The sequence below is a fragment of the Bos grunniens genome, chromosome 14 (genome assembly GCF_055505025.1).
Source record: "Bos grunniens cultivar Pamir isolate PY7600 chromosome 14, Bosgru_T2T1.0, whole genome shotgun sequence".
Classification (NCBI taxonomy): domain Eukaryota; kingdom Metazoa; phylum Chordata; class Mammalia; order Artiodactyla; family Bovidae; genus Bos; species Bos grunniens.
In genome coordinates this window covers 81,286,208-81,312,208 of record NC_141178.1, presented here as the reverse complement: position 1 = coordinate 81,312,208, position 26,001 = coordinate 81,286,208, and the positions used below count along the sequence as shown (strand labels likewise).

Here is a 26,001-nt window from a genome sequence, read left to right as displayed (position 1 = left end):
TCTGTCCACGGGATTCTCCAGGCAAGAATACTGAAGTTGGTTGCCATTCCCTTCTCCAGAGCATCTTCCCAACCCAGGGATTCAACCTGGGTCTCCTGCTTTGCCGACAGATTCTCTACCGTCTGAGCCACCAGGGAAGCCCATCACAATTTAATGCAGAAATAATACCAACTCTGTCCAAATTCTCTCAGAAAATAGAGGAAGAAGGAACACTCTTGAAACCATCTGATGGGGCCAGCACAACTCCAACACCAAAGCCGGAAGAAAACATTACAAGAAAGCTACAGACCAATATCTTTTATGAGGATGAGCTCAAAAATATTTAGCAAAAGATTAGCAAGAAAAATCTGCCTTTTTGTTCACCCGCCTGGAATCTCTCGCATCCCAGCCCTTTGGGGTTTTTACAGAGACCTTGTTAATAGGTGTGATTCACGAAACCGCCGACAGCTGATAATGAAAGTCCACCTGTCACCCTCTCTGAAGGTGCAGAGGTGGGTCAGAGTTCCAACCGTCGATCCAGGATGGGTTCTCCTGGCAACTCGCCCTCATCCTGGGTGGAGAGCCAGGGGCTTTCCAGAAGTGGAACCAGGCTTCTTGTGAACAACAAAAGACCTTTACTGCTCTCATCACTTAGGAAAGGGTTTCAGAAGCTCTGTGCCAGAAGAAGATGAAGACCACGTGTATATTTTTATCATAAGTCCCAGCGTCACATTGAGGAAGGCCCTTCACAGAGCAGGAATAGGAGGGAACGATCGTCTGTGGAAGCCCAGCCACTCACACACCTAATGATGAGTGAGTGACGCCTTCCCACTGAGATCAGAATGAGGCAAAGAGGCCCACGGTCTCCACTTCCGGTCAACATTGCACTGAAGTCCTAACCAGGGCAGTAAGCTAAGAGACAGGTGAAAACAGATGTACGGATTACAGTGGAAAATGAAAAACTTTCTTTGCAGACAACATAATTGCATACACAGAAAATCTCAGTTTTTTAAATTCTGGAACTATTAATTACTATTAATTACTAATAATTGAATTTAGCAAGATCTCAGGATATAGAATCAATATGCAAATGTCAACTGAATTTCTGTGTACTAACAATAAACAATTGGAAAATAAACTTCTAAAAAACTATGATGCAGTCACATTTAAAACATGAAAGACTCAGACAAATTTAACAAAATATGGGCAAGATCTTTACAAAACACTGCAAAAAGAAATTAAAACCTAAATAAATGCAGATAAATGATCATGGATAACAAGAGTCAATAATGTTAAGATGTCAGTTCTAAAAATTGATTTGTGTATTGCCAGTGTGATGCCAACCAACTTCATTATAGAATTAAATAAAATCTATAATTTAAAATTTTATATGGAAATTTCAAAAGACCTAGAATAGCCAGAACAATCTTGAAAAAGAGCATAATTACAAGAATTACACTAGCTGACTTCAAGATTTCCTATATAGCTACAATCAACAAGATAGTGAGAATTGACAGAGATAGAATAGAATCGCCAACATAAAACCACACTTACGTGATCGATTACTTTTTTATTCATGGTACCAAAGCAATTCAATAGGGAAGGTCTTTTAAACAAATGGCTCTGCAACAATCACCTATCTGGGGGGTAAAAAGGAACTTTAATGCCTGCCTCGAACCATTCACAAAAGTTAATTTGAGATGGGCCCAAGGCCTAAATATTAAAAAACAAAAAAGCTTCTTGAGGAAAACACAGGGGCAGGTAAATATTTCTTGGAACCCAGAAATCACTCAGCATAAAAAATTTTTTAAATGGATGAATTGGATTCTATCTGAATTAAAGCTTCTGCTCATCCCACAATACTATGAGGAAAGTGAAAAAGGGGAAATCAGAGACACAAAGAAAATATTTACGAGACATATCTCTGACAAGAGATTGTATCCAGAATAAATGAAGAACTCTTCCAAAAATCAGGGAGAAAAGACTAACAGCCCAACTGCAAAAGTGAACAGATTTAAGTAGGCATGTCACAGAGGAAGGCAGATGAATGACCAAAAGCCAAAGACACAACCGTCAGCATCTTGAATCCTCAGGGAAATGTCAGTTAACATCCGGGAGCAGCCTCTACGCACCCACGGACAGACCTCATAGGAGAAAGAAAGGCTCAGCCAAATGCTGGTGGGGAAGTGCCCGCTGTAGGTGGGATGGGGAAACCTGCTTGGAAAACTGGCATTTTCTTATACAGTTAGGACTTGGGAGTTCTACTTTTAGGTACTAACCCCAGAGGCACGAAACACTCATACACAAAATTACGCACAGAAGCATGTTCCCAGCAGCCTTATTCCTAAGAGCCTCAGACTAGGAACAACCTGTACTAGGCAGACTCATCCCCTCCCAAAGACCTGAAATCAATTACTTACTCACCCACCGAGGAAACTGGAGAAAGGAGAGCGAGTTACACTGAAGCTGAGCAGCAGAAATAACAAAAGTCAGAGCAGAAATAGAGGCGTCAACTTGAACAAGCGTGCAACAGCACGGCGAATCTCAAACACACACTGAGGGAAAAACACCAGACACAGGGCTTCCCCGGTGGGTCCGGTGGTGAAGAATGGCCTCGAAATGCAAGGGGCATTGGTTTGATCCCTGGTCCGGGAAGATTCCACATGCCCAGGAGCAGCTAATCCCAAGTGCCACAATTACTGAGACTCCTCTCTCGAGCCGGCAAGCCGTAGCTATGGAATGAAGCCCAAGCTCCTAGAGTCCGAGCCCCGCAAGCAGAGAAGCCAGTGTGGTGAGAAACCCGTGAGCCACAATTAAGAGGAGCCCTCAGCTAGAGAAAGCCCGCTCGCAGCGGCGAAGACCACAGCCAAAAAATGAATCAACACGTCTCTTTAAGAAACATCAGACACAGAAAAGCACACGTCACACGATTCCAGTCGTACAAAATGCTAGAAGAGGCAAAATTAACCTTATGGCAGGCGAACTAAATCAAACCGGCCTTGTGGGATGGAGATTAACTAGGAGTGAGCATGAGAGAGCTTTCTGGGGCAGTCAGAAATGGTCCAGATATTGACGGGGTGAGACATGACTTTGCCGACAAAGGTCCGTCTAGTCAAAGCTATGGTTTTTCCAGGAGTCATGTATGGATGTGAGAGATGGACCATAAAGCTGAGCGCCGAAGAATTGAAGCTTTTGAACTGTGGTGTTGGAGAAGACTCCTGAGAGTCCCTTGGATTTCGGGGAGAGCCAACAAATCCATCCTAAAGGAAGTCAGTCCTGGATATTCATGGGAAGGACTGATGCTGAAGCTGAAGCTTCAATACTTTGGCCACCTGATCTGAAGAACTGACTCATTGGAAAAGACCCTGATGCTGGGCAAGATTGAAGGCAGGAGGAGAAGGGGGCAACAGAGGATGAGATGGTTGGATGGCATGACATTTACTTCATGTCCATCGATGACTCGATGGACGTGACTTTGAATAAGCTCCGGGAGTTGGTGGTGGACAGGGAACCCTGGCATGCTGCAGTCCACAGGGTCACAAAGAGTCGGACACAACTGAGCGACTGAACTGAACTGAGACATATGTACGTTTGTCAAAATTCATTGCACTACACACTGATGATACACGTGTCTCACTGTACGTTAAATAGACCTCAATATTAAAATATTTTCCAAGCAAGAGTACTGGAGTGGGTGCCATTGCCTTCTCCAATTAAAATATTTAAAGCTTTAAAGAAAATTTTGGAAACAGATGTGTTTCAAATTTCAAAATATTTCAAAATATAAAAAGAAATATGGGGCCCGCCTTATATATTCTGTAAACATTCTTAGCAGGGTCTAGGACTGATGCAGAATCAGATAGATGACTATCTCTGCTACAGAAACATGCAGAATTCACACTAATTCCCATAGTGTTGTAGCAGTTTGGGCTCCGCTTTGGCCACCAAATGCTGGTACATGATGCCATGAAAAAAAGAGACACCGAAGGTTTGGGGGAGGGGACAGAAGCCCCTGGTGCTTCTGGAGAAATTAGGAGCTTCCGGGAGGCTGGGGTTCCCTGGGCATTCAGCAGACACCCGTCCTGTGGGCATATGGGAGAGCCACCCAGGTCTTGCTGCACCCTAGCAAATGGACCAGATGTGGGGCACGACTGAGGCAGACAGGTTCCTCTGGATTCTGCCCTGGTGTGCGTGCAAGCTAAATTGCTTCAGTCATGTATCTGACTCTCTGCAACCCTATGGACTGTAGCCCATCAACCTCCTCTGTCCATGGGATTCTCCAGGCAAGAAGGTGTAGGTTGCCATGCCCTTCTCCAGGGGATCTTCCCAACCCAGGGATCAAACCCGCATCTCATGCTTCCTGCATTGGTGGGCTGGTTCTCTAGCACCACTGGGAAGCCCTGGAGGAGTGGAGCTGGCCAATGTGCAGTGAAAGCATTAGTCACTCAGTCACGTCCCACTCTTTGCCACCCCATGGACTGTAGCCCGCCAGGCTCCTCTGTCCATAGGAATTTCCAGGCAAGAGTACTGAAGTGGGTAGTCATTCCCTTCTCTAGGGGATCTTCCCAACCCAGGGATAGAGCTCAGGTCTTCTGCATTGTAGGCAGATTCTTTACCATCTGAGCCACGAGGGAAGCCCTAGGCTAGAGCAGTTTCCATTTCCAGGTCCAAGGGTGCATCACCAGAGGGGGTGCAGACAGTCCTGCCTGCAGAGGGCGCCCTTGTCTCCGAGTATGGCCCTGCTACTGCTCCTTTAGGGTAGATCCCAGAAACGGAATTAATTGGGGAAATGGATGCATATAAACTATAAATTTTAGTTACCATTTCCCAAACCTGCGCTTTAACGTGATCCAATCACCTCCAAAATGTGATGCTTTTACTATTTCTCAATCTTGGCCAAAATGATACATCATCTTTAATTTCCATTTCTTAAATATTAGTAAGGTTGAGTTTGTATATCTCCATTTTTAACTGGATTGTCATCTTTTTCTTATTGGTTTATAAAGTGCTCTTTATCAATGATATTAACTCTTGGCAACAGATCACAGAAAGAAAAAAAATTACTGTGTCTTTCAACTTTATGGTGATTTGGCTAAACAAACTTCTTGAAATTCTTATCTTCACATTTACCAATCCTTCTTTTAAGGTATTTGTGTTGGGAGCATAATTAAAAGGAGTCTCTCCATCAGAAAAAAATCTTAGGACCAAAATCTTAGACGACTTCTATTGTGGAAACCAGGAACACTGAAAATAGAGAGGCTGTGTATTTATCATCATAAAATGATGCAATGTTAGGGCTTTTAGGACTTTATGTTTAGAAGGGACTTCTCATTCATTTATTTGATCATTGGTTCATTCATTCCTTCATTCAAAAATACTAAGAGTGTCAACTACTTGTCGGGCACTGTTTTAGGTACTGGGGAGACATCCATGAGGAAACAAGACCAACCTTGCCCCCAGGCACCCACACTCTGGTGCAGCCACCTTGAGGGGACACGCCACTGGGCCTCTATGACAGCTGAGCCCCGGCCCAGCCCTGGGGACATGGTCAGGCCCCTGGTTTCTAGCCCCTCCTTGAGAATCTTCAGGGAGGGGCAGCTTGAAGAATGAGTTTCTCGTCCCCAACAGCGAGCAAACAAGTCAGAGAGCAGGCCCTGGAGCCTCAGGAGAGGGAAGCAGGGAGGAGGACGGGGAGTCAGGACCCCAAGTGGTTAGGGGCGGGCCAGGCTGGGGGAGACTCACAAGATGGAGACAGAGACCCTCTGCCCGCCCACCCGTCTGCTTACAGATGGCCATCAAGTCGGTGCCGTTTCTGAACAAGGAAGGGTGGTCCAAGGAGCTGCTGGGGGCACTCACGAGGCCCGACCGGACACAACAGGAGCAGCCCCCGGAGAAGGTGGGCCACCCCCACCCCTGGTGCGCACCGCACAGGCCCAGGGGCTCTGTCCATGGGCCCACACCCAGCGCAAGCCCCAGGCCCCCGAAAGAAACAGAGGGCGGGGGCCAAGCGGTAGGACTTGCAGCCACACCCTTGACGCTTCACCACCAGGCCAGCGATTGCTGGTCACAAAGCAGAGGGGTGAGGGGGCCTGCACGGGGGAAGTGGCAGCCTGCCCAGTGGACAGGGGTGCAGAGAGGGGGTTCAGGCTCAAGACAGGAAGCTGAACGCTTCCCCAGGCCTTCCTGTTCATCTACTATGGGCTGATGCTTCAAGCCGAAGAGAACGGCACCAACGTCAGGACACACCTGAAAACCCTGCTGGAAACGTCCCACCAGTGGCCCAAGCAGAGGGAGGTAAGGCTGTGGCGGCCACTCAGTGCCAACTGTTTGACCCTGACCACGAGATTAGCCTGAGCCTGGCCACACTCTAGGCCCTGACCTGAGCCCTGACCCTTGTCCCACTGAGCTGTGACCTGAGCCCTGACCCTGGTCCCACTCTGAGCCCTGACCTGGTCACACTCTGAGAGCCCAGACCCTGGTCACACTTTGAGCCCTGACCCTGGTCACACTCTGAGCCCTGACCTGGTCACACTCTGAGAGCCCTGACCCTGGTCACACTCAGAGCCCTGACCCTTGTCACACTTTGAGCCCTGACTCTGGTCACACTCTGAGCCCTGACCCTGATCACAGGATTAGCCTGAGCCTGGCCACACTCCAAGCCCTGACCTGAGCCCTGACCCTGGTCACACTCTGAGCCCTGACCCTGGTCCCACACTGAGCCCTGACCCCCGTCACACTCTGAGCCCTGACCCCGGTCACACTCTGAGCCCTGACCCTGGTCCCACTCCAAGCCCATCACAACTGTGTCCTCTTCCTTGTCACCTGGACCTGCATTCTGCACTCTGGCGCAGGGCTTGAGACCTGGGGGTGGGGAGGCAGCAGTAGCAGGGCTCCACAGAGTCACCTCTCCCCCAACCCTACCCTCGCCTCCAGCCCCCATAAAGAGACGCCCCATAATACTCGGCTCAGATGTGTGTGTCCTCCCAGCCTGGTGGCAGGCAGGTGCCCTGTGCCCTCTGATAAATCTCCTCCCTTCCTGGGCCTCAGTTTCCATACACCCAGGTGAGGGGTAGGCCGGATCCTACCAGCCCACGTCAGTGAGCCCTGCCCCCCGCCCCCTGCCCCGACAGGGCATCGCGCTCACCGTGGGGCTGGCCGCCACCCGCCACCTGGACCACGTCTGGGCTGTCCTGGAGCAGTTTGGCCGGAGCACGCCCATCAGGTGGAGCCTGAACAGCTTCTCCCCCAAGGTGCTGGCTCTCCGGCCGCTGGAGGCCTGGACTGCGGACAGGGATGCTGGGCCTCCGTGGGGTGGGGGCTCCCGGGGCCAATTAGGGGGAAAGGCTGTGGGCCACGGCCCCCGGCCTCCGGCCCACCTCTGCAGCAGCGGCGTGGCCCCTGTGCCGCACTTTCCCCCTCCTCAATGGTGCTCCCTCTTTCCCACCGGGCTGCAGGGAGCCCAGCTGTGAGGCCAACACAGGATAGCTCCCGCGTGGCTGCCTGCCTGCCGCGTGGTGGTTAGTGGCTCTTTGATCCTGGGCCTCGTCCAAAGCAGGAGACAAGGGCCCGAGGCCAGCCCCGGGGAGCTCCCAAGGCGGAAGCAGTGGCAGCAACCCCAGGAGGCGAGCCAGGATAGGACAGAGGGGGGATGAGTGAGAACCAGGACCACGGCCGAGGTCCGGCCTCCTCCTCGCAGTGCCGCACGTGGCGGGTGGTAGAGCAGCAGCTGGGACCCGAGGCTCAGACCCCCAGAGAGGGTCTAGTCACTGACAGACCGCAGGATCACAGTGTCCTCAGGGCCATCGAGGGCCCCCACTCTCTGGGTCTCACCTGGAGCCAACGTGCCGGGTACCCCATCACTGTCTGTCTAGGTCCAGACACGCCCTCCCAGGCCCCCTGCAGCCTGAGGTGGGACAGAAGGGGGCCAGGTCCTGGGCCCCTGGGGAGGGGCCACCCCAAGGCTGGAAGGGTGAGGGGCTTAGATTCTAGCCTGTTCTAGCAGAGACAAGCACCCCCGTGTACACCTCCAAGTGACCCCACGAGACCCAGCCCACTGCCCCTAGGGAGGCAGCCCCATCTCCCCTATTTCCTTGTGAGATACACTGAGGTCCGCCCTGCCTCCAGGACCCCGCTAGTGGCTGGGGTACCTCCCGTCACCACACCCCCAGGGGAAGGCTCAGCAGGGCCCCCATGCGCCTGACCTGCCCCGCCCCCACCCCACTGTGCCCAGAACTCGGGGGACCTGCGGTGGAAGTGGGCGAGCAGCACCATCCTCCTCGCCTACGGCCAGATGGCAGACAAGGCCAAGGCCCAGATCCTGCCGTGGGTGGACAACGTCCTGTCCCGGATGATCTTCTTCTTCCACTACAGCTCCTGGGTACGACCCCCGGCCCACTCCAGAGCCCACCAGAGCGGGGTCAGGATTAGACCTCCCAGGGCCCCGGAGCCCACCAGAGCGGGGTCAGGATTAGACCTCCCAGGGCCCGGGAGCCCACCAGAGCGGGGTCAGGATTAGACCTCCCAGGGCCCGGGAGCCCACCAGAGCGGGGTCAGGATTAGACCTCCCAGGGCCCGGGAGCCCACCAGAGCGGGGTCAGGATTAGACCTCCCAGGGCCCCAGAGCCCACCAGAGCGGGGTCAGGATTAGACCTCCCAGGGCCCCGGAGCCCACCAGAGCGGGGTCAGGATTAGACCTCCCAGGGCCCCGGAGCCCACCAGAGCGGGGTCAGGATTAGACCTCCCAGGGCCCCGGGAGCCCACCAGAGCGGGGTCAGGATTAGACCTCCCAGGGCCCCGGAGCCCACCAGAGCGGGGTCAGGATTAGACCTCCCAGGGCCCCGGAGCCCACCAGAGCGGGGTCAGGATTAGACCTCCCAGGGCCCCGGAGCCCACCAGAGCGGGGTCAGGATTAGACCTCCCAGGGCCCCGGAGCCCACCAGAGCGGGGTCAGGATTAGACCTCCCAGGGCCCCGGAGCCCACCAGAGCGGGGTCAGGATTAGACCTCCCAGGGCCCCGGAGCCCACCAGAGCGGGGTCAGGATTAGACCTCCCAGGGCCCCGGAGCCCACCAGAGCGGGGTCAGGATTAGACCTCCCAGGGCCCGGGAGCCCACCAGAGCGGGGTCAGGATTAGACCTCCCAGGGCCCGGGAGCCCACCAGAGCGGGGTCAGGATTAGACCTCCCAGGGCCCGGGAGCCCACCAGAGCGGGGTCAGGATTAGACCTCCCAGGGCCCGGGAGCCCACCAGAGCGGGGTCAGGATTAGACCTCCCAGGGCCCCAGAGCCCACCAGAGCGGGGTCAGGATTAGACCTCCCAGGGCCCGGGAGCCCACCAGAGCGGGGTCAGGATTAGACCTCCCAGGGCCCGGGAGCCCACCAGAGCGGGGTCAGGATTAGACCTCCCAGGGCCCCGGAGCCCACCAGAGCGGGGTCAGGATTAGACCTCCCAGGGCCCGGGAGCCCACCAGAGCGGGGTCAGGATTAGACCTCCCAGGGCCCCAGAGACCACCAGAGCGGGGTCAGGATTAGACCTCCCAGGGCCCGGGAGCCCACCAGAGCGGGGTCAGGATTAGACCTCCCAGGGCCCGGGAGCCCACCAGAGCGGGGTCAGGATTAGACCTCCCAGGGCCCGGGAGCCCACCAGAGCGGGGTCAGGATTAGACCTCCCAGGGCCCGGGAGCCCACCAGAGCGGGGTCAGGATTAGACCTCCCAGGGCCCCGGAGCCCACCAGAGCGGGGTCAGGATTAGACCTCCCAGGGCCCCGGGAGCCCACCAGAGCGGGGTCAGGATTAGACCTCCCAGGGCCCCGGGAGCCCACCAGAGCGGGGTCAGGATTAGACCTCCCAGGGCCCCGGAGCCCACCAGAGCGGGGTCAGGATTAGACCTCCCAGGGCCCCGGAGCCCACCAGAGCGGGGTCAGGATTAGACCTCCCAGGGCCCCGGAGCCCACCAGAGCGGGGTCAGGATTAGACCTCCCAGGGCCCGGGAGCCCACCAGAGCGGGGTCAGGATTAGACCTCCCAGGGCCCCAGAGCCCACCTCCCCACCCCACCCCAACGTGGGCCTGGCCTTCCTTCCCACCTAGTGCTTCATGGGTTTTCATGAGGATCCCAGCCCTCTGCCTCCCCCAGAAAGCAAGCCCTGGGTTCTCACTTGGGGGAACTGGATGCCCCATGATGACAGCCCCCTGACCCTGCACCCCGGGAACAGTGAGGGGCCAGGCAGCCCTGTGAGGCCACCGCACACTTGATCCTTTGGGCCTGGGGTAGCCGCATATCATGAGAAGCTGGACACTGGGCTTCTTACAGCACCTCCTGATGCTTAAGCATCATCAACTATTCACATTGTTAAAAAAAAAAATCACATGGGTCGCCCCCATCCCGGAGCCTGTGCAGCCCCGGCCGGAGTTCTCTGCTGTCTCCCCCATCGGCAGTGGCCCTGCCACCACCTGTGACAGTGGCCCTCCTGCTCTCCCACCCCTCTGGTACTTCCACTCCCCGACCTGCCCCCTTGCTCCACTGTCCGACCCCAGGACGAGACCCTGAAGCAGAGCTTCCTCACGGCCATACCCATGCTGGTGGGGGCCATCAACCGCAACGAGGGTGCCCAAAGCTACGAGTTCTCGCAGGTGTCCGAGCTCCTCGAGTGTCTGATGGTGAGTGCAAGGTCCTTGGGCAGGGGAAGGGCTCCCCAGGGATGGACCAGGCACCCCCCTCAAACAGCAGCACTCACGAGAGACACCAGTGGGAGAGATGGGCCAGCTGGACTTCTAGAGCGTGGACAAGCCCCTCGTAGGCTTTCACACCTGGAAGCACATCCACAGCCCTCAAGTGACTCGCTCCCTACAGTGACCCTGAGCTGGCCAAGGACATCCACTGCACAGCTGATGTGGCTGAGACCCAGGAAGCCCAGCACCGTCCATCCATTCTGCCAATACTGACCTAGCTTGCACCACCAGTTACTAGGGGTTTGGGCCTCGCAGAACCTGTGGGATAGTGGAGGAAACTCACAAGTGATAAATAATTATGCAGTAGCAAGGAGAAGGCAATGGCACCGCACTCCAATACTCTTGCCTGGAAAATCCCATGGGCGGAGGAGCCTGGTGGGCTGCAGTCCATGGGGTCACGAAGAGTTGTACACGACTGAGCAACTTCACTTTCACTTTTCACTTTCATGCATTGGAGAAGGCAATGGCAACCCACTCCAGTGTTCTTGCCTGGAAAATCCCAGGGACGGGGGAGCCTGGTGGGCTGCCGACTATGGGGTCATACAGAGTCGGACACGACTGAAGTGACTTAGCAGCAGCAATAACAAAAATAACAGGCGCATTTTCTGAGCCCCTCCTGTGACCCAGACACACTGCTTTGCATGCCTTGCTTCCCACCTAACACAAGGGCAACGGCATCATGTTACTTGTGAATGCACGAAGCTCAGAGCAGTTTGGAGGTGTGCCCAGGGTCATGCGAGCTCATGTGTGGGTAGCTAGGATTCAGGCATGATCCATCTGATTCTAAAGTCTATGTTCTAATTGTCTGAGGTGGCAGGGGGATGTGGGGGGGTCAGATCACAGAGGCCCCCCTGTGCAGATCCAGAGCAGAAGCAGAATCCTGCAGGTTAGAGGGGTGCTGGGCACCCAGGCCTTTAGGCGGGAAGGAGACTTGGTGTCAGGGGACAGGCCCAGGTATGCGGAAAGACAGCCTTCACCTGGGATTTGCAGCTTCTGATGGAGAAGGAGCCCCAGGACACGCTGTGCACCCCGACTCGCCAGCAGACCATTCGCATCATCTCCAGTCTCTGGTAGGCTCCCCGGCCCCACGCAGTGCCTTGCTCAGCATCCACCATCAGCCTCACAGCTCAGGCTTGGCGCCCCTCAGGACAGCGAGGTGGGAGACATCAGGCTTCAAGGCCCTCCTGGGCAGGGCCAGGGACCTGAGCCAGCGCAGGCCACCGTGGGAGGCGGCTGGCTGTCTTACAGAGGCCCCCGCCCTCCCTGACTTGTCCCCACAGTAAGCTGAGGCCACAGCTGGACCTGGAGAAGAAATCTCGGCTTCTGTCCATCAGCCTCCGCAGCGTGATGTCCCTGCCGCTGCTGGAGGTCCTGGAGAAACACACCTGCCTCTTTCTGGAGCCGCCCAACATACAGGTGCGAGGCTGGCACCTGCACCCCTTCCGGAGGGGGGCCCCCGGGGAAGAATGTCCAGTCCCACGTACTGCTCTAGGGTTGGGAGGGGGCCGCTGAGGCACCCGCCTCGCACCGTAGGCCAGGGCTGGGGGTGTTTCTTTTAACTGTTCTGAGCCCACCTGTAAAAAGGGGATGATGATCCAAGAGCTAGTGCCACTTAGCACTGAGGCTGAAAGGAAACCCTGGATGTCCCACGTGTGGGGCAAAGCAGCGCTCTGTACATAGAATGGGTGGCCTCCCTGCCTCTTGCCGGCACTGAGAGCGTGCAGCTCAGTGTCACCCACGCCGCTACTGCAGCTGGTCTGGTCCTGCCCGCGCTAGTGGCTGCAAGAAGGAGCTCTGATGTGCGCTCCACGGCCCTGGCCGGCCGCCCACCCTCAAGTTCTGTGCAAGGGAAGCCGCACTGCGGGGAGATGCCGGCCATTGCGGGCAGCCGCCACCGGGGGGCGCGTGCAGCCTCAAGCGGCCGCGCCCCGCCAGGCGCCCCGCCCACTGCAAAGGGCAGGCAGCCGGTGCTGAGCGCCCGCCGGGCGCCAGGCCCACCCCCATCTGCGTTAGCTCAGCTTCCCAGCAGTGACCCGTCCAGAGAGCGGAGGGAACCAGCTCAGAGAAGTGGAGGTGTCGGGAGGGAGAGGCAGGGCTGATCTCCGCCCCATGCCCCCGGACCAGGCTCTTCAGGCCACCTCCCCAGGCTGAGTCCAGGATGGAGCCGGCAGACAGGCAGCTTGGGTGTGGGTGACAGTGAGGGGCCCCCTAGACCCAGGGCGACACTACTGCAGTGGCTCTCCAGAAGGGGGATGTCTGCCTAGACTCCAACCCTGTGGGAGTCCAGGGTGCCCGGGTTACCACGTGATGACCCCATGGCCAGACCCTCAGCGAGTGCAGCCAGGAGCCAGGCGCGGGGCTGGGGCTTCCTGTTCCTTCTCACCCTGTGTCCACGTCCACCCTGACAGGGGTCTGGCTCCAGCCCAGTTCTCAGGTGACAAAGGTAGGCTCATCGAGCTGAAGTGGCCCCCAGAGAGATGACGGCCAGAGCCACAGGGCTCTCCTCCAGTGGATACTCCCTGTGGCCCTTCCCTCCCTGGGCAAGCCTGACTCGCCAAGCGGCCAAGATTGAGGGTCTCCTGTGTTTGCAGGACCAGTGCAAAATGAAAATGAGGGGCCTTTGTTTAAACCTTTTTTGAGAATTTCAAGATGGCAATGGCAGAGCATTCAAGTAGACACGAGAGCCTTCCGGGCCAGGTCTTGAGCGGATTACACACTCGTGAATCTTCTCGGCCACTGAGAATCCTGTGCCCTGGGGCAGGCCCCAGACCACCCATGCTCCACGGCTGCCCAGTGCGGGTCCTAGGGGGCCCTTCCTGGGCATGATGTGAGCTCGCTGGTGTGCAGCCCATCCTGGGGAGCGTGCAGGGAGCGGGCCCCGAGAGGCTGACACACACAGGCCCCCAGGAGGCCTCAACCATCCCTCTGGCCCTGGGGCTCAGCTGCCCCCTGACCTGCTCCATGCCCCACACAGACCCTCTACAAGGAGACCGCGGGGGCACTGGAGCAGATGCTGCAGACCTTTATCATGCAGAACCCCACAGCCGAGGAGCTGCACTTCCTGCTGTCGGTGAGGGCGCAGGGTAGTGCGGGGAGGGGATGGCGGTTGGGGGGGCGGGGAGCAGAGGACGCAGGGCCTGAGCCAGGCTTGGGACTGGTCTAGACGAGGGCTGTCCGTCTCTAGAGATCACCGTGGTTTAGGACAAGTGGGGCGGGCAGGTGCAGTGAGCACAGCCTGGTGGCAAGTGGGCCAGGTAGGCCACAGCAAAGCGAGTTGGTGAGGGAAGAGGCCGTGGCCCTGCCCTGGAGGGACCTGCCCTCCTTCCCACTGAGAGAACTGCCCCTGCAGCAGGTTCCCTGCTTTGAGGGCGTCTCCCAAGCCTACCACCCCCACTCCGTCACTGCCCTCCAGAGTCCTTCCCTGATAGGAGGGAGAGAAGCCAACAGAGTCAGGGGAGGCCCAGACAGGGGAGGCTGCCTCTGCTGGGAGGGTGGGGGTCAGGGCCAGCAGGCCTCTGCAGAGGAGGGGCAGAGAGGGCCCCGGGGCAGAGGGCACACAGGAGCAAAGCTGAGCAACCCCAGCGAGCACACTGGGCCGGAATGGAGGGAGGTTCTGCATGGCTGGAGCCTGGGGTGGGCGCAGAGGTGGGGGCAGTGGGTCAGAGTGAGGTTAGGTCAGCAGGGGCCAGGCCATCTCAGGCTCGGGGCCCAGTGGAGCTGAGGGGACTGCTGCAGGGACTGCTGACCTGGGGTGCACAGATGGACGTCAGGGTGGGGTGTGTGAGCCCGGCCAGGAGAAAACGTCACAGGACACAACCGAGTCACAGAGTCTCCCAGCTCTTCATCCTCACGCAGCGTCAGATCGTCCAATCCGTAACAAAGAGGCTCAAATGCGGCTTAAGAAGTGTTCAACCTGTCTCAGTATGCGTTTGTATTTCTTTGTAACTCTGTGCCTTTATGGTGTGCACAGAAAAGCATTGTTCTGGAAAGATATACATTGCAGAGAAACGGGTTAAGAACCTGGCGCCTCAAAAGACTTTCAGCAGGAGGGGCGTGTCAGCTACAAGAGAAAGAATTAACACCTCCTCTTGCTTGGTGGTTCAGACGGTAAATTGTCTGTCTACAATGCGAGAGACCTGGGTTCGATCCCTGGGTTGGGAAGATTCCCTGGAGAAGGAAATGGCAACCCACTCCAGTACTCTTGCCTTGAAATCCCATGGACGGAGGAGCTTGGTGCAGGCTACTGTCCATGGGGTCGCAAAGAGTCGGGTACGACTGAGCGACTTCACTTTCACTTTCACTTGGGTAGCAACGCTGGCCTGGAGCAGAGGGATTAGCCGAGGCAGTGAAAAGAGAGGAGGAAGGCTGGATAGGGCGAGTGGCGGACCGAGCTTGGGGCTGGGACTGGGAGGGACCTGAGCTGAGGGTGTGGCCTGGCCTTGAGTGGGTGTGGCTTAGGGTGCGGTCCGGGCTGGGGGCGGGGCCTGTAGGGAGCTGGGGTCTCAGCGGCCGCTCCCCTCCCTTCCCCCACCACCTGCAGCACCTGTACGTCTGGCTGGAGTCGGAGAAGGCCCACGAGCGGCAACGGGCTGTCCACAGCTGCATGGCCCTCCTCAAATTCCTGAGCCACAACTTCTACCTAGACGTGAGTACCATCTCTCCGGCCCGAGGCCCACACCCGCCAAGCCGCCCTTCTCCCCAAGCTGCCAAGGCGCATGGGGTCCCTGCCCCCAGGACAGGCAGGATCCCCGAGTCCCCTGTGGCCTGGCCAGGCACTCCTCCTCCTCACACACAAGGAAACAGCCGGAGTTGGGGGTTGGGGGGCCCCAGCTGAAGGCTGAACCCAGGCTCCCTGATGCCTGACCCAGGACACTGGGCTTTTGCCAACACAGCTTGAAGCCTCAGGCAGGTTATCCACCCTGAGCCTGTCTCTCAGGGCAGTGGGAGGAAAGGAGTCCTCCTCGGAGGGACACAGTGGGCGTCAGATGGGAGACTGTGAGAGTGCCGCCCTGCCCCAGACTAGGGCAGGCAGCTCTGCGCGGAGCAGCCACTGTCCCTCTGCCCTCGTCCATCACCATCCCCATCGTTTCACGGATCACAGCTTAACCGCCATCTGTCACTAACGCCCTTGGGTTGAGTGAACATCAGCACGCATTCAGGGAGTGAGTGGTTCTGCATTTATCAGCCAAAATCAGCATCGATTCCTCAGGGAGACTCACAGGGAGATGAAATTACTTCCTCGGCCTGGTGCCTGACGGGCGTGCCTTTCTAATGAAGGTGGACAGGCAGGCGGGCGGCTGGGAAACGGCCACATTCTGCCAAAGGCAAGCTTCCAGTGTTCCAGGCAAGCTCCAGCACTCCTTTGGTGAGGAGGACCCCTCTGCAGGGGTTCAAAGGGTCTTCCGTTTACTCAAAATCAACTTCTGCAACGTAAGACTGGTCTGGGAGAGGCAAGTCAGGCACTTGCCTAGGGCACACTTGTGGAGGCGCCAAAACACTCTGCAAGAGAGAGAAATATTTTAATGGGATGTTTTAAACAAATCAGCAAACGTTGGCCCTTGGGCTGGCCACCTGTTGTGAATAAAGCTTTATTAGAACCAGGGCTGGGATTAGGGTGAGGTGAGTGAGGCAAGGTCATGGATATGCAAGCTCAGATCCTGTCTTTATTTAAAATTTTGGAACGTTTTCATGACAGATTTTTTAGCATTCACTTTGATTTTGATAAATATTGCATTAAGATAGTTTTCTGTTGTGTCCTGAGCTTTTTTGGCATCCCCTAACATTTTGGCTGGGGAGTTTCCCCAGTGGCTCAGTGGTAAAGAATCTGCCTGCCAATGCAGGAGACACAGGTTCGATCCCTGGGTCAGGAAGACCCCCTGGAGAAGGAAATGGTAACTCACTTCTGTATTCTTGCCTGGGAAATCCCAGGGACAGAAGAGCCTGGCGGGCTCCAGTCCATGGGGTCGCAAAAGAGTAGGACACAACTGAGCAACTAAACAGAAACATTTTGTCCAGACCTGAATCCCGGTCCTGCATAGAGTTTGAAGGGATCCTTTCCGACGCCAGCCGTGCTGGGGTGAGTGCGTGGCTGCTAGGATCTGCATAAGTGGTTCTCTGCACTCTCACTACAGCCCAAAGAGGACTTCAAACGGATTGGGCAGCTGGTGGGCATGCTGGGGATTCTGTGCCAGGACCCGGACAAGACTACCCAGTGCTCCAGCCTGGAAGGGCTGGGCCATCTCTACAAGCTCCTCTTGCACCAGAGAAGTGAGCCTCTGAGGGTCCCCACGGAGGACCTGCTCCCACCACAGCCACAGCCTCAGCCCAACCCATGCCAGCACTCCTGAACCCAACTCCCCCCAGACCTCCCCCAGACCCAGACTCTAACCTCAGCCGTCAGCACAGTCATGGCTTTGTCCTGACCTGCAGACCCACTGACTCCCCACCCTAAACTTGGACCCAGGCATGACCCTGACTTCAGATGACCCCACTGCACCCACTGCAGGTCCCGCCCTAGACCACAAGCCTGCCTTTGCCCACCCTCACCCCTGCCCCATCCCATCCCTGACCAGGAGGAGAAGCTTCACAGGAGCAAGCACCAGCCCCCCAGGAGCCTCCCCAGGCCAGCAAGGAAGGAGCCCTGCTCTGGAGCAGCGGGGACCAGGAGGCTGCTCCCCCCAGCCCCCGGGAGGTGGCACTCTTGAAGGACCACATCTTGCACCCCGGCAGCTCCCAAGTCATCAAGGTCAAAGCCTTTAGAATCCTGGGCAGATCTGGGTGGGGGGATGTGGCCATGCTCTGCTCCGACCCCTACCACTAACCCTCTCCCGGGGCTCCCCCTGGGGCCAGGGTGTGAATATTAAAACTGAGGCCAGGATCTCACCTGCATCTCTGGTGATTAACTAGAGCTTTGGAGGACCATGTCTCCTGGGAACGAGGAGTTGGGGGAGGAGGGGCTGGAGATAGATGCTGGAGTCAGCAGCGCAGGCTTGAGTCCCAGCTCTGTCTCTCACGGCTGTGCAATCTTGAACAAGCTCCTTCTGTCTGAGCCTCAGTCTTCCTCGTGAAATGGGCAGAGTGATGCCAATGAAGTTCCAGCCGCCAGGAATTCCTAATAGACGGCGCTGGCTGGCTAGCTCCCAAGGTGGGCGTCCTCTGAGGCACTGAACAGTGTCCTTCTCGGTGACCCTCTGCAGATACAGCCTCGATTTCCTCACTTGCCCGAGGTTTCTCCCCACCCTCTGAGAGCCAAACCTCCTCCTTTGAAGGCATAGCATGTCTCCCCTCTTCGGCTGTCATCTGACCTCCTGCAGGCCCTCCTTAGTCAGTGGCTTGGGGTGTCCAGCAGCTCCCTGGCTCCCTTTCGTCATCTCAGTGAGATCCCGAGTCTCTGGGACCATCCATATCTGTGTGAACTGTGCCTTTTCTGAAGATGAGCGAGGCTGGGATCCCGGGTGTGGGCTGGATGCTGGCATTGGCTGGACTGGCCGAGTTTCCTAGAGCCTCATGTTTGGAGTGATCAGTTCATGATGTCTCCTCTATGGTGGCCCCTCTTGCTGTTGAACCTATGACTAATGAAGACCCCTGTATGGGGTGTGCCTGTCAGTCTCCCCATTAGACCTCCAGGCCAGAAGTGGAGTCCCACCTGGGCGCAGCACAGGCTCTGGTGGTAGAACCAGGCTTCAGTAAACACCCATTCAGTGGAGTCAGGTTGAACCGAATGATGAAGGGGCAGTACCTGGCTAGTAGGTGCCCAGTGGGTTTTGAATCCAGCCCTGTCTGAGTCCAGAACTGTGCTCTCTGCAGCTGTAGTGGCTGTCAGCCCACTGAGGCCAATCCGGAAAAGTTTAGCAGGGAAAAACTTAAAGCCCTGGAGCCAGTGCATCAGTTGTCCAGGGCCAGGATGGGGAAACCAGGCAGGGCTTCTGTTTACACCTGAGGACCTGGACTAGGGGAAGAGACAGGGCTGGAGGGAGGGTTCCCAAGGGCCAGCTCAGAGGCGCCCAGGAGTTAAGGGGTCCTGGAGCACTGGGGTTCTCAAGTGGACAGAGTGACTAGGAACATAGGGTTCAGGACCTGGGAAGAGCAGTCTGCCCCACTCTGCATGGCCCCCAGCACACAGGGACGGGGCACTCAGCTCAGCTTCTGAACAGGAAGCAGTGATGGACAGAGCACAGAAAGGGGAGAGGATGGGAGGGTCTGCTGACCAAGGGATGATGGTTCTGAGAAGGTTTGGGCTGGAGAACAGACCTGGGTTCTTGTCCCAAGTCTGTCCTGAATTCCCCATGTGGTCTTATAAACACTATAACTTCATCACTACCATGAGCCATCTCCACCTTCACCACCACCTCCAACAGCATTCCTGTCACCACCATCCCTACCAACACCACCATCACTAACAGCACCACCACCACTACCATCACCATCACCACCATCATCACCACCACTAACAACACCACCACCACCAGCACTACCATCACCATCACCACTACCATCACCACCACCACCACTAACACCACCACCATCACTACCATCACCATCACCACCATCATCACCACCACCACTAACAACACCACCACCACCACCACCACTAACACCACCACCATCACTACCATCACCATCACTAACAGCAGCACCATCCCCATCCCCATCACCACCACCATCACTACCACCACCACCACCACCACCGTGACTAACACCACCACCATAACCACAGAACCACCATCACTACCACCATCACTACCATCACCATCACTGCCACCATCACTAACAGCAGCACCATCCCCATCCCCATCACCACCACCACCACCATCACTACCATCACCATCACTACCATCACCATCACTAACAGCAGCACCATCCCCATCACCATCACCACCACCACCACCACCATGACTAACACCACCACCATAACCACAGAACCACCGTCACTGCCACCTCCAGCTCACATTTTTTCATGCCCTGGGCTAAAATAAAATATTCACAAGTACTTAGCAAACCTGAGATTGTAGTATTCTGGGATTCTGAGAGTCTAACCATCATTCCAGATTGAATTTCTTCAAAAACATTCTAATACTAGAACTTTAACCAAAGTTTACCATTTTAGCAAACAATTTTAAATGCAATCTTAAAACAAATGATCTAACCAGATTTATATAGTACTCTAATATTCTAACACAAAAAGTTACTTTTAGCTACAAGTATGCCTGTATGCCAGTCAAGAAGCAACAGTTAGAACCGGACATGGAACAATGGACTGGTTCCAAATTGGGAAAGAAGTACGTCAAGGCTGTATATTGTCTTCTCTTATTTAACTTATATGCAGAGTACATCTTGTGAAATGCCCGACTGGATGAAGCATAAGCTGGAATCAAGATTGCAGGGATAAATATCAATAATGATATGCAGATGACACCTCCCTTATGGCAGAAAGTGAAGAGGAACTAAAGAGCCTCTTGATGAAAGTGAAAGAGGAGAAAAAGCTGGCTTAAAGCTCAACATTCAGAAAACGAAGATCATGGCATCCAGTCCCATCACTTCATGGCAAATAGATGGGGAAACAATGGAAACAGTGACAGACTTCATTTTCTTGGGCTCCAAAGTCACTGCACATGGTGACTGCAGCCATGAAATTAAAAGATGCTTGCTCCTTGGAAGAAAAGCTATGACAAACCTAGACAGCATATTGTGAAGCAGAGACATTACTTTACCGACAAAGGTCCGTCTAGTCCAAGCTATGGCTTTTCCAGTAGTCACGTATGCATGTGAGAGTTGGACCATAAAGAAAGCTGAAAGTGAAAGTGAAGTCGCTCAGTTGTGTCCAACTCTTTGCCACCCCTGTAGCCTACCACGCTCCTCCGTCCATGGGATTTTCCAGGCAAGAGTACTGGAGTGGGTTGCCATTTCCTTCTCCAGAGGATCTTCCTGACCCAGGGATCGGACCTGGGTCTCCTGCATTGTAGGCAGACACTTTACTGTCTGAGCCACCAGGGAAGTCCCTAAAGAAAGCTGAGGGCTGAACAATTAATGCTTTTGAACTGTGGTGTTGGAGAAGACTTTGAGAGTCCCTTGAACAGCAAGATCAAACCAATCAATCCTAAAGGAAATCAGTCCTGAATATTCATTGGAAGGACTGATGTTGAAGCTCCAAGACTTTGGCCACGTGATGCAAAGAACTGACTCACTAGAAAAGACCCTGATGCTGGGAAAGATTGAGGGCAGGAGGAGAAGGGGACAACAGAGAATGAGATGTTTGGATGGCATCACCAACTTGATGGACATGAATTTGAGCAAGCTCTGGGAGTTGGTGATGGACAGGGAAGCCTGGTGTGCTGCAGTCCATGGAGTCACAAAGAGTCAGACATGACTGAGAGACTGAGCTGAACTGAACAAATATGCCATTAAAATTATCCTCACCTCCTAATCAATAACTGGTAAACTAACATTCTCACAAACACTACCAAAATTTTAGAACAGTAAGATTCTGTTAATAATAAATATTCTAACATTCATATATTTTTATATCTAATGTACATGCAAACATCCTAACAGACTGTCAGACATCTCAACAAATACTCTGACATGCCCAGGAACATTTTATCATCTGACCATCTTCGCAAGCCTTAGTGTTCCGTCAGCCTTCCCAAGTATGACTTCACCACCAGCATTCCGTCTTCCTTTGGTTACCAGTTGCTCAGAGTCAGAGCTGTCCCTGTGGGAAACTTTCTAGAACGATGAAGTGTCTGTATCTGCACTGTACATGTGGCCACTGTCCCTGTGTGACGATTGAGCTCTTGAAATGTAGCAGTGCAGGGAGTGCCCTGGACATCCAGAGGTCAGAGCACAGTGCTTTCTCTGCTGGGCCCCAGGCTCAGTCCCTGGTCAGGGGACTAAGATCCCTCAAGCCAAGCGAGTACAGCCAAAGTAAAAAAAAAAAAAAGTGGCTGGTGCAGCTGACGAACTGAATTTTAAATTTTGCTTCATTTTCTTTTATGGGCTCACCACGTAGCTCGAGCTACGTACGATTAGTTCCCAATCCTACACCCTAGGCGGTGAACGTGCAGAGTCCTAACCACTGGATCACCAGGGATTCCTTGAATTTTTCGTAATTAAATTTAAACAGCTGGGTATGGCTGGTGGCTACCATATTGAGCAGCACTGCTCTAAGTCTTTCCAGAAGGTTCCACCTGGGCAGTCTCCCTCTTGGAGACTGTGGTCTGAGGCTGTGGAGCAGGGATCCCACCCCCTGACCTTGCATTCCCTGAGAGTACCCTCATCCCTCCAGAGCGGCTCAGGGTCTGGGGTAGGAGGTGACACCCACCCCACTGGACGCCCCCTCCCAGGAGAATGTGGGCAGCAAGCAGAGTCAGGCTCCCTGGCAAGCCCTGCTAGGGCATGGGAGCCCTGGGTTCTGGACCCAGCCTGGCCCTGCCTAGCCCTCCCGGGCGCCGTGAATGAGGGCAGCTCACCTGCCTTCCCAGGCCTGGGGCTTGGTGAAGGTGACCCTGAAGGTCCTTTGAAGATCTGAAGTTGAGTTGCTCTTGATTAAAGCTCTGTGAGGAGGGGAGTAGGGAGTAGCTGCCTGGGCGGAGGCTAACAGATGAGGTGATGACTGGGCAGAGGAAGAGAAAGGTCAAGGCTGGCCAGGTCAGGCGTGCCCCAGAACAGCCCTGAGGCCTAGTGAAGAAGAGCACCATGTCCCCGCCCCTCTGCTGGTCATCACACCCTCTCTTCCTGCCCCTGGGCTGTGGCTGGCTCTGAGAGACGTGCAGGAGAGCACACTGCAAGATGGGTGCTCTTGCTGGGGCCCCAGAGGCATGGGGCTCAGGCATCTGGCAGTGCTTGGAGACTTGGGGAGCCTGAGCATTGGGATGGGGTATGAGTGCAGCCAAGCAGGCGGGCGCCCAGCACCAGGGACCGTGGTGACGGTGCCTCCCTCCCACCGCTACAGGAGGTCATGAAGCATCTCACGATGGCAGAGCTGACCGACCTCATCTGGACGGCCATCGATGGCCTGGGCTCCGCCAGCCCTTTCCGCGTGCAGGCGGCCGCTGACATGCTGCTCACTGCCATCCAGGAGCACGGGGCCAAGCTGGAGACTGTGAGGGTAGTGGGGCCCCCAGAGGGTCCACCATGACGGGGCAGAGGGCAGGGGGGCAGACCCAGCATCAGCACCCAGGGGCTAGAGCCGCGGGTCCCAGGCGGCATCCGCAAGCTTGGGCCTGAGGGGGAGACCCAGGCCCCACCCTCTGATGGGTGAGTGAATGCAGGACAGAATGGCCCACACAGGTGTCCGGGGCCCTGGGGGCTGTTTGCAGGGTCTGGGGCAGACATGGGCTGATGAAACAGGGATAGGATGGGAGTTGGGGGGAGGAAGGCCCAGCCCAGACCCTCCAGGAGCTCTGGATCTGACTCCAGACTGATGAGGAGGAGCAACGCAGGGCCCTGGGGGCACTCCCAGATAGAAGATGACTGATGTCTCAGGGGGGTGCTCTCGGAACCAGGCATGAATGGATGAGTAATGAAACCCAAAAGCGGAAGGGGAGGGGCCTGCCAGACATCAGAGCAGCAGGTACCAAAGTGATGACCAGGACACGACGTCATCTGAACATAAGGCAGACACCCTATGTCCCCCCAGCCCCAAGACGGGCTAGAGGCTCTAGCCCCTGGGTGTGTCTGAACCTTCAGCAATTGGGCAATGTTTGGACAGACTTGGATGACCCCAAATGCTGCACAGATGGTGCTTGTCCCCCAGCCCTGGGGTCCCCTTCTGACTCGTGTCCAGGGCAGAGAAGAGCCTCCCCCGTCAGACCTCCCTCTTAGAGCCCCCAGGGCAGGGCTGTGTGTCCCCCTCAGGAGAGCACTCTACCTGAAGGGGCTCCATGCCCATCAGGGCAGCTCCTCCCTCCCCGTTCAGGCTCCCCGGGGTGGGGTCTGGCCCCCTGCCCAGACCAGCCCTCTCCCCATACTCTTCCTCCCCGCACAGGTTGCCAGCCTGGGCCGGGCCATCCACCTGCAGCTCTGCTCCGTCCGCATTCCCCAAGCCAAGGAAAATGCCCTGCAGGCTATCACCCTGCTGGCCCGGAACCACACCTCCGAGCTGGTGGCCGCCTTCCTGGACTTCTCCATTCCGCTGGACAGGTGCTCAGCCCTCCTTCCCTCCCCACCCCAGTGCCCACCGTCCATCCTCCCCCAGGCAAAGGGCAGGACTTCTGCACCCTGCCTGCCCTCCTGCTTGCCCATGAACAGGGCTGCAAGCCCCGAAGGAGTACTTATCTGTTCATTTACTGTGCCCCTCCTGGGGCCATCCCTGGGGAGGCACCACACACCGTCCCTTCTCTCGGTGACCCCATAAAACACCCCACCCAGCCACCACCACCCATCACCTGGCAGAGAGGAGCCCGGGATCCTGGCTGCTTCCGGCAAGACCCCTGTTAACACCAAACCCTCTCTACCCTTCTTGTTCCTCCAGGGACCCTCACCCTGCCCCCACATCCCAGTGGCACCACAGTCCCCAGGCCCCTGAGCCTGGAGACAGTACTTTATCTCTAAAATCCCAGTTCTGAATCCCAGGTCTTCAGTCTATACCACCTGCTTACCCAGCCACCACGCACCTGCCCTGGGTCACTCCTGGAACCTTGAGGTTGTAGCTCCTGGTCGCCGACACCCTCTCGCTCACTCCCACTGGCTTGATCTTGGGGACGCCAGCATCTTTTGTTCACCCTGATGCCTCAACACCGGGACCTCCTCTCCCATCTCCCTCAGCCTCCCCCTCCCACAGTCGTAGCCTCGGCTCAGCCACCTTCGGTTTCAAGCATCTGTCCCCTGGCCTGACCCCCTCCCGCCTCACTCCATCTGGTACCCACCCCCCGACCAGTGAGCCTCTGCCCTCCGGGACCTCCATGTTCACTGCTCATGGCCCCTCCCCTGTCCTCACCTCCCTCCTTGCCAGCATAGAACCTACCTTCTGGTGTCAAAGGAACCCCCTTGAGCACACCCCAAGCCCTTTGGCCCCTTTGTCACACTCAGCTTGCAAAACTCAACTGGCTCCGTCTGCTTCACACCTGCACCCGTGCAGCAAGTGCCGGAAAGCGTGCCGCCACCCCTAAATTGCCAGCCACGCATCTCCACGGAGCCCTCGGGGCGGCCCAGAAACCACATTTCCCCACCCCTCCCCTCCCCTCAGCCCCAGCACCTCTGCCCCCGCCTCACACTCGGCCACCGACCTTGCTTCCAACCCCTGAAAAATCGGAAGCCACCAGAAGAGAACGCTCACCAGCTCCCAGCTCCCAGGACCCTGTTTTCCAGGAAGATTTCTAATTTTCATGTGGAAGGGACTTTTAGTTTTTATTAGCAATGTCTAGTTTTATTGCATTGTGATCAGAGAATGTCATCAAATATTTCTGGTTTATGTAATTTACTGATCTTTTAAACAATTTTTGTGAATATTCTATGGGCACCTGAAAGGGTGTTGTTTTTTTTTTTTTTTTTTTCTATTATCAGGTATAGGACTTGCTATAAAGATTTACTTTATCGATTCTGTTGCTTAGGTCTACCTCCTTACTTAACCTGTGTCTATTTGATCTGTCTTGTACTGAGAGTGGTGTGTTAAAGTTTCCTGTTATTAATACGCTTCTATCTATGTATCCTTCCATCTCCTGTGGTTTTTATTAATACTTCATAAGGTTGTCATGTTATTTGGTGTATACATATTCATAAGTGTTACATCTTCTTTATGGATCGTGACTTTCAGCAGTAAAAAGTGCCCTGCCTTGTCACAGTTAATGCCTGAAGGGCTTGAATTCCATTTTGTTACCAGAATCACGTCCCCCACTTCCCTGTTTTCCCCCATTTGCCCAGTATTCATTTGTCTGTGCTTTCATTTAACCTTTCAGAATTCATCTGTTTTAGGTGTCATCGTATATACAGCACACAGTTCCGTCTTGACCTATGATCAGGTTGAAAATCTTTTTATTTTAATAGATGAGCTAAGTCCATTCACATTTATTGATACGACTGACGTGTCAAATCTCAGTTCTGTCATAATATTTTGTAATTGCCTGTGTTTTATTTGCTACATATTCTTCCATGAGATGCGTATTCTTTGATCTTTGGCTGTTTTTTTATTTAGGAAGAGTTGTAATTTTGTTCTAATTGTTACCTTTGTATCCTCACCTACTTTAGTGTCCTTACTCCCTTGTTAACTTTTTAACGTCTGGCTTAGCCATTTTTGCTGATATCCTGAAACTCCCAGCCATGCCCGTGGAACAACCAGTGAGATTATTCATCCCCATCCA

At 55.3% G+C, this 26,001-nt stretch overlaps 1 protein-coding gene across 5 annotated transcripts in view; it reads left to right on the top strand.

Moving 5' to 3' along the window:
• Positions 1 to 26,001, top strand: part of LOC147359747 (maestro heat-like repeat family member 5) — a 60,711-nt gene that overhangs the window by 13,291 nt on the left and 21,419 nt on the right. For 3 of the 5 annotated variants that reach the window (XM_086337554.1, XM_086337553.1, XM_086337552.1), the window contains 14 exons: positions 5,768 to 5,875; positions 6,157 to 6,273; positions 7,110 to 7,229; positions 8,210 to 8,356; positions 10,511 to 10,633; positions 11,696 to 11,775; positions 11,986 to 12,121; positions 13,680 to 13,775; positions 15,246 to 15,350; positions 16,837 to 16,972; positions 17,278 to 17,450; positions 22,656 to 22,811; positions 23,691 to 23,845; positions 24,278 to 25,155. In XM_086337554.1, the coding sequence (XP_086193680.1) occupies positions 5,768 to 5,875; positions 6,157 to 6,273; positions 7,110 to 7,229; positions 8,210 to 8,356; positions 10,511 to 10,633; positions 11,696 to 11,775; positions 11,986 to 12,121; positions 13,680 to 13,775; positions 15,246 to 15,350; positions 16,837 to 16,972; positions 17,278 to 17,450; positions 22,656 to 22,811; positions 23,691 to 23,845; positions 24,278 to 24,431 (1,806 nt within the window). In that variant the 3' untranslated portion in view covers positions 24,432 to 25,155. Of the gene's footprint in view, positions 1 to 5,767; positions 5,876 to 6,156; positions 6,274 to 7,109; positions 7,230 to 8,209; positions 8,357 to 10,510; positions 10,634 to 11,695; positions 11,776 to 11,985; positions 12,122 to 13,679; positions 13,776 to 15,245; positions 15,351 to 16,836; positions 16,973 to 17,277; positions 17,451 to 22,655; positions 22,812 to 23,690; positions 23,846 to 24,277; positions 25,156 to 26,001 lie in introns of those variants that run through there. The other 2 variants (XM_086337555.1, XM_086337556.1) reach the window with 2 other exon arrangements.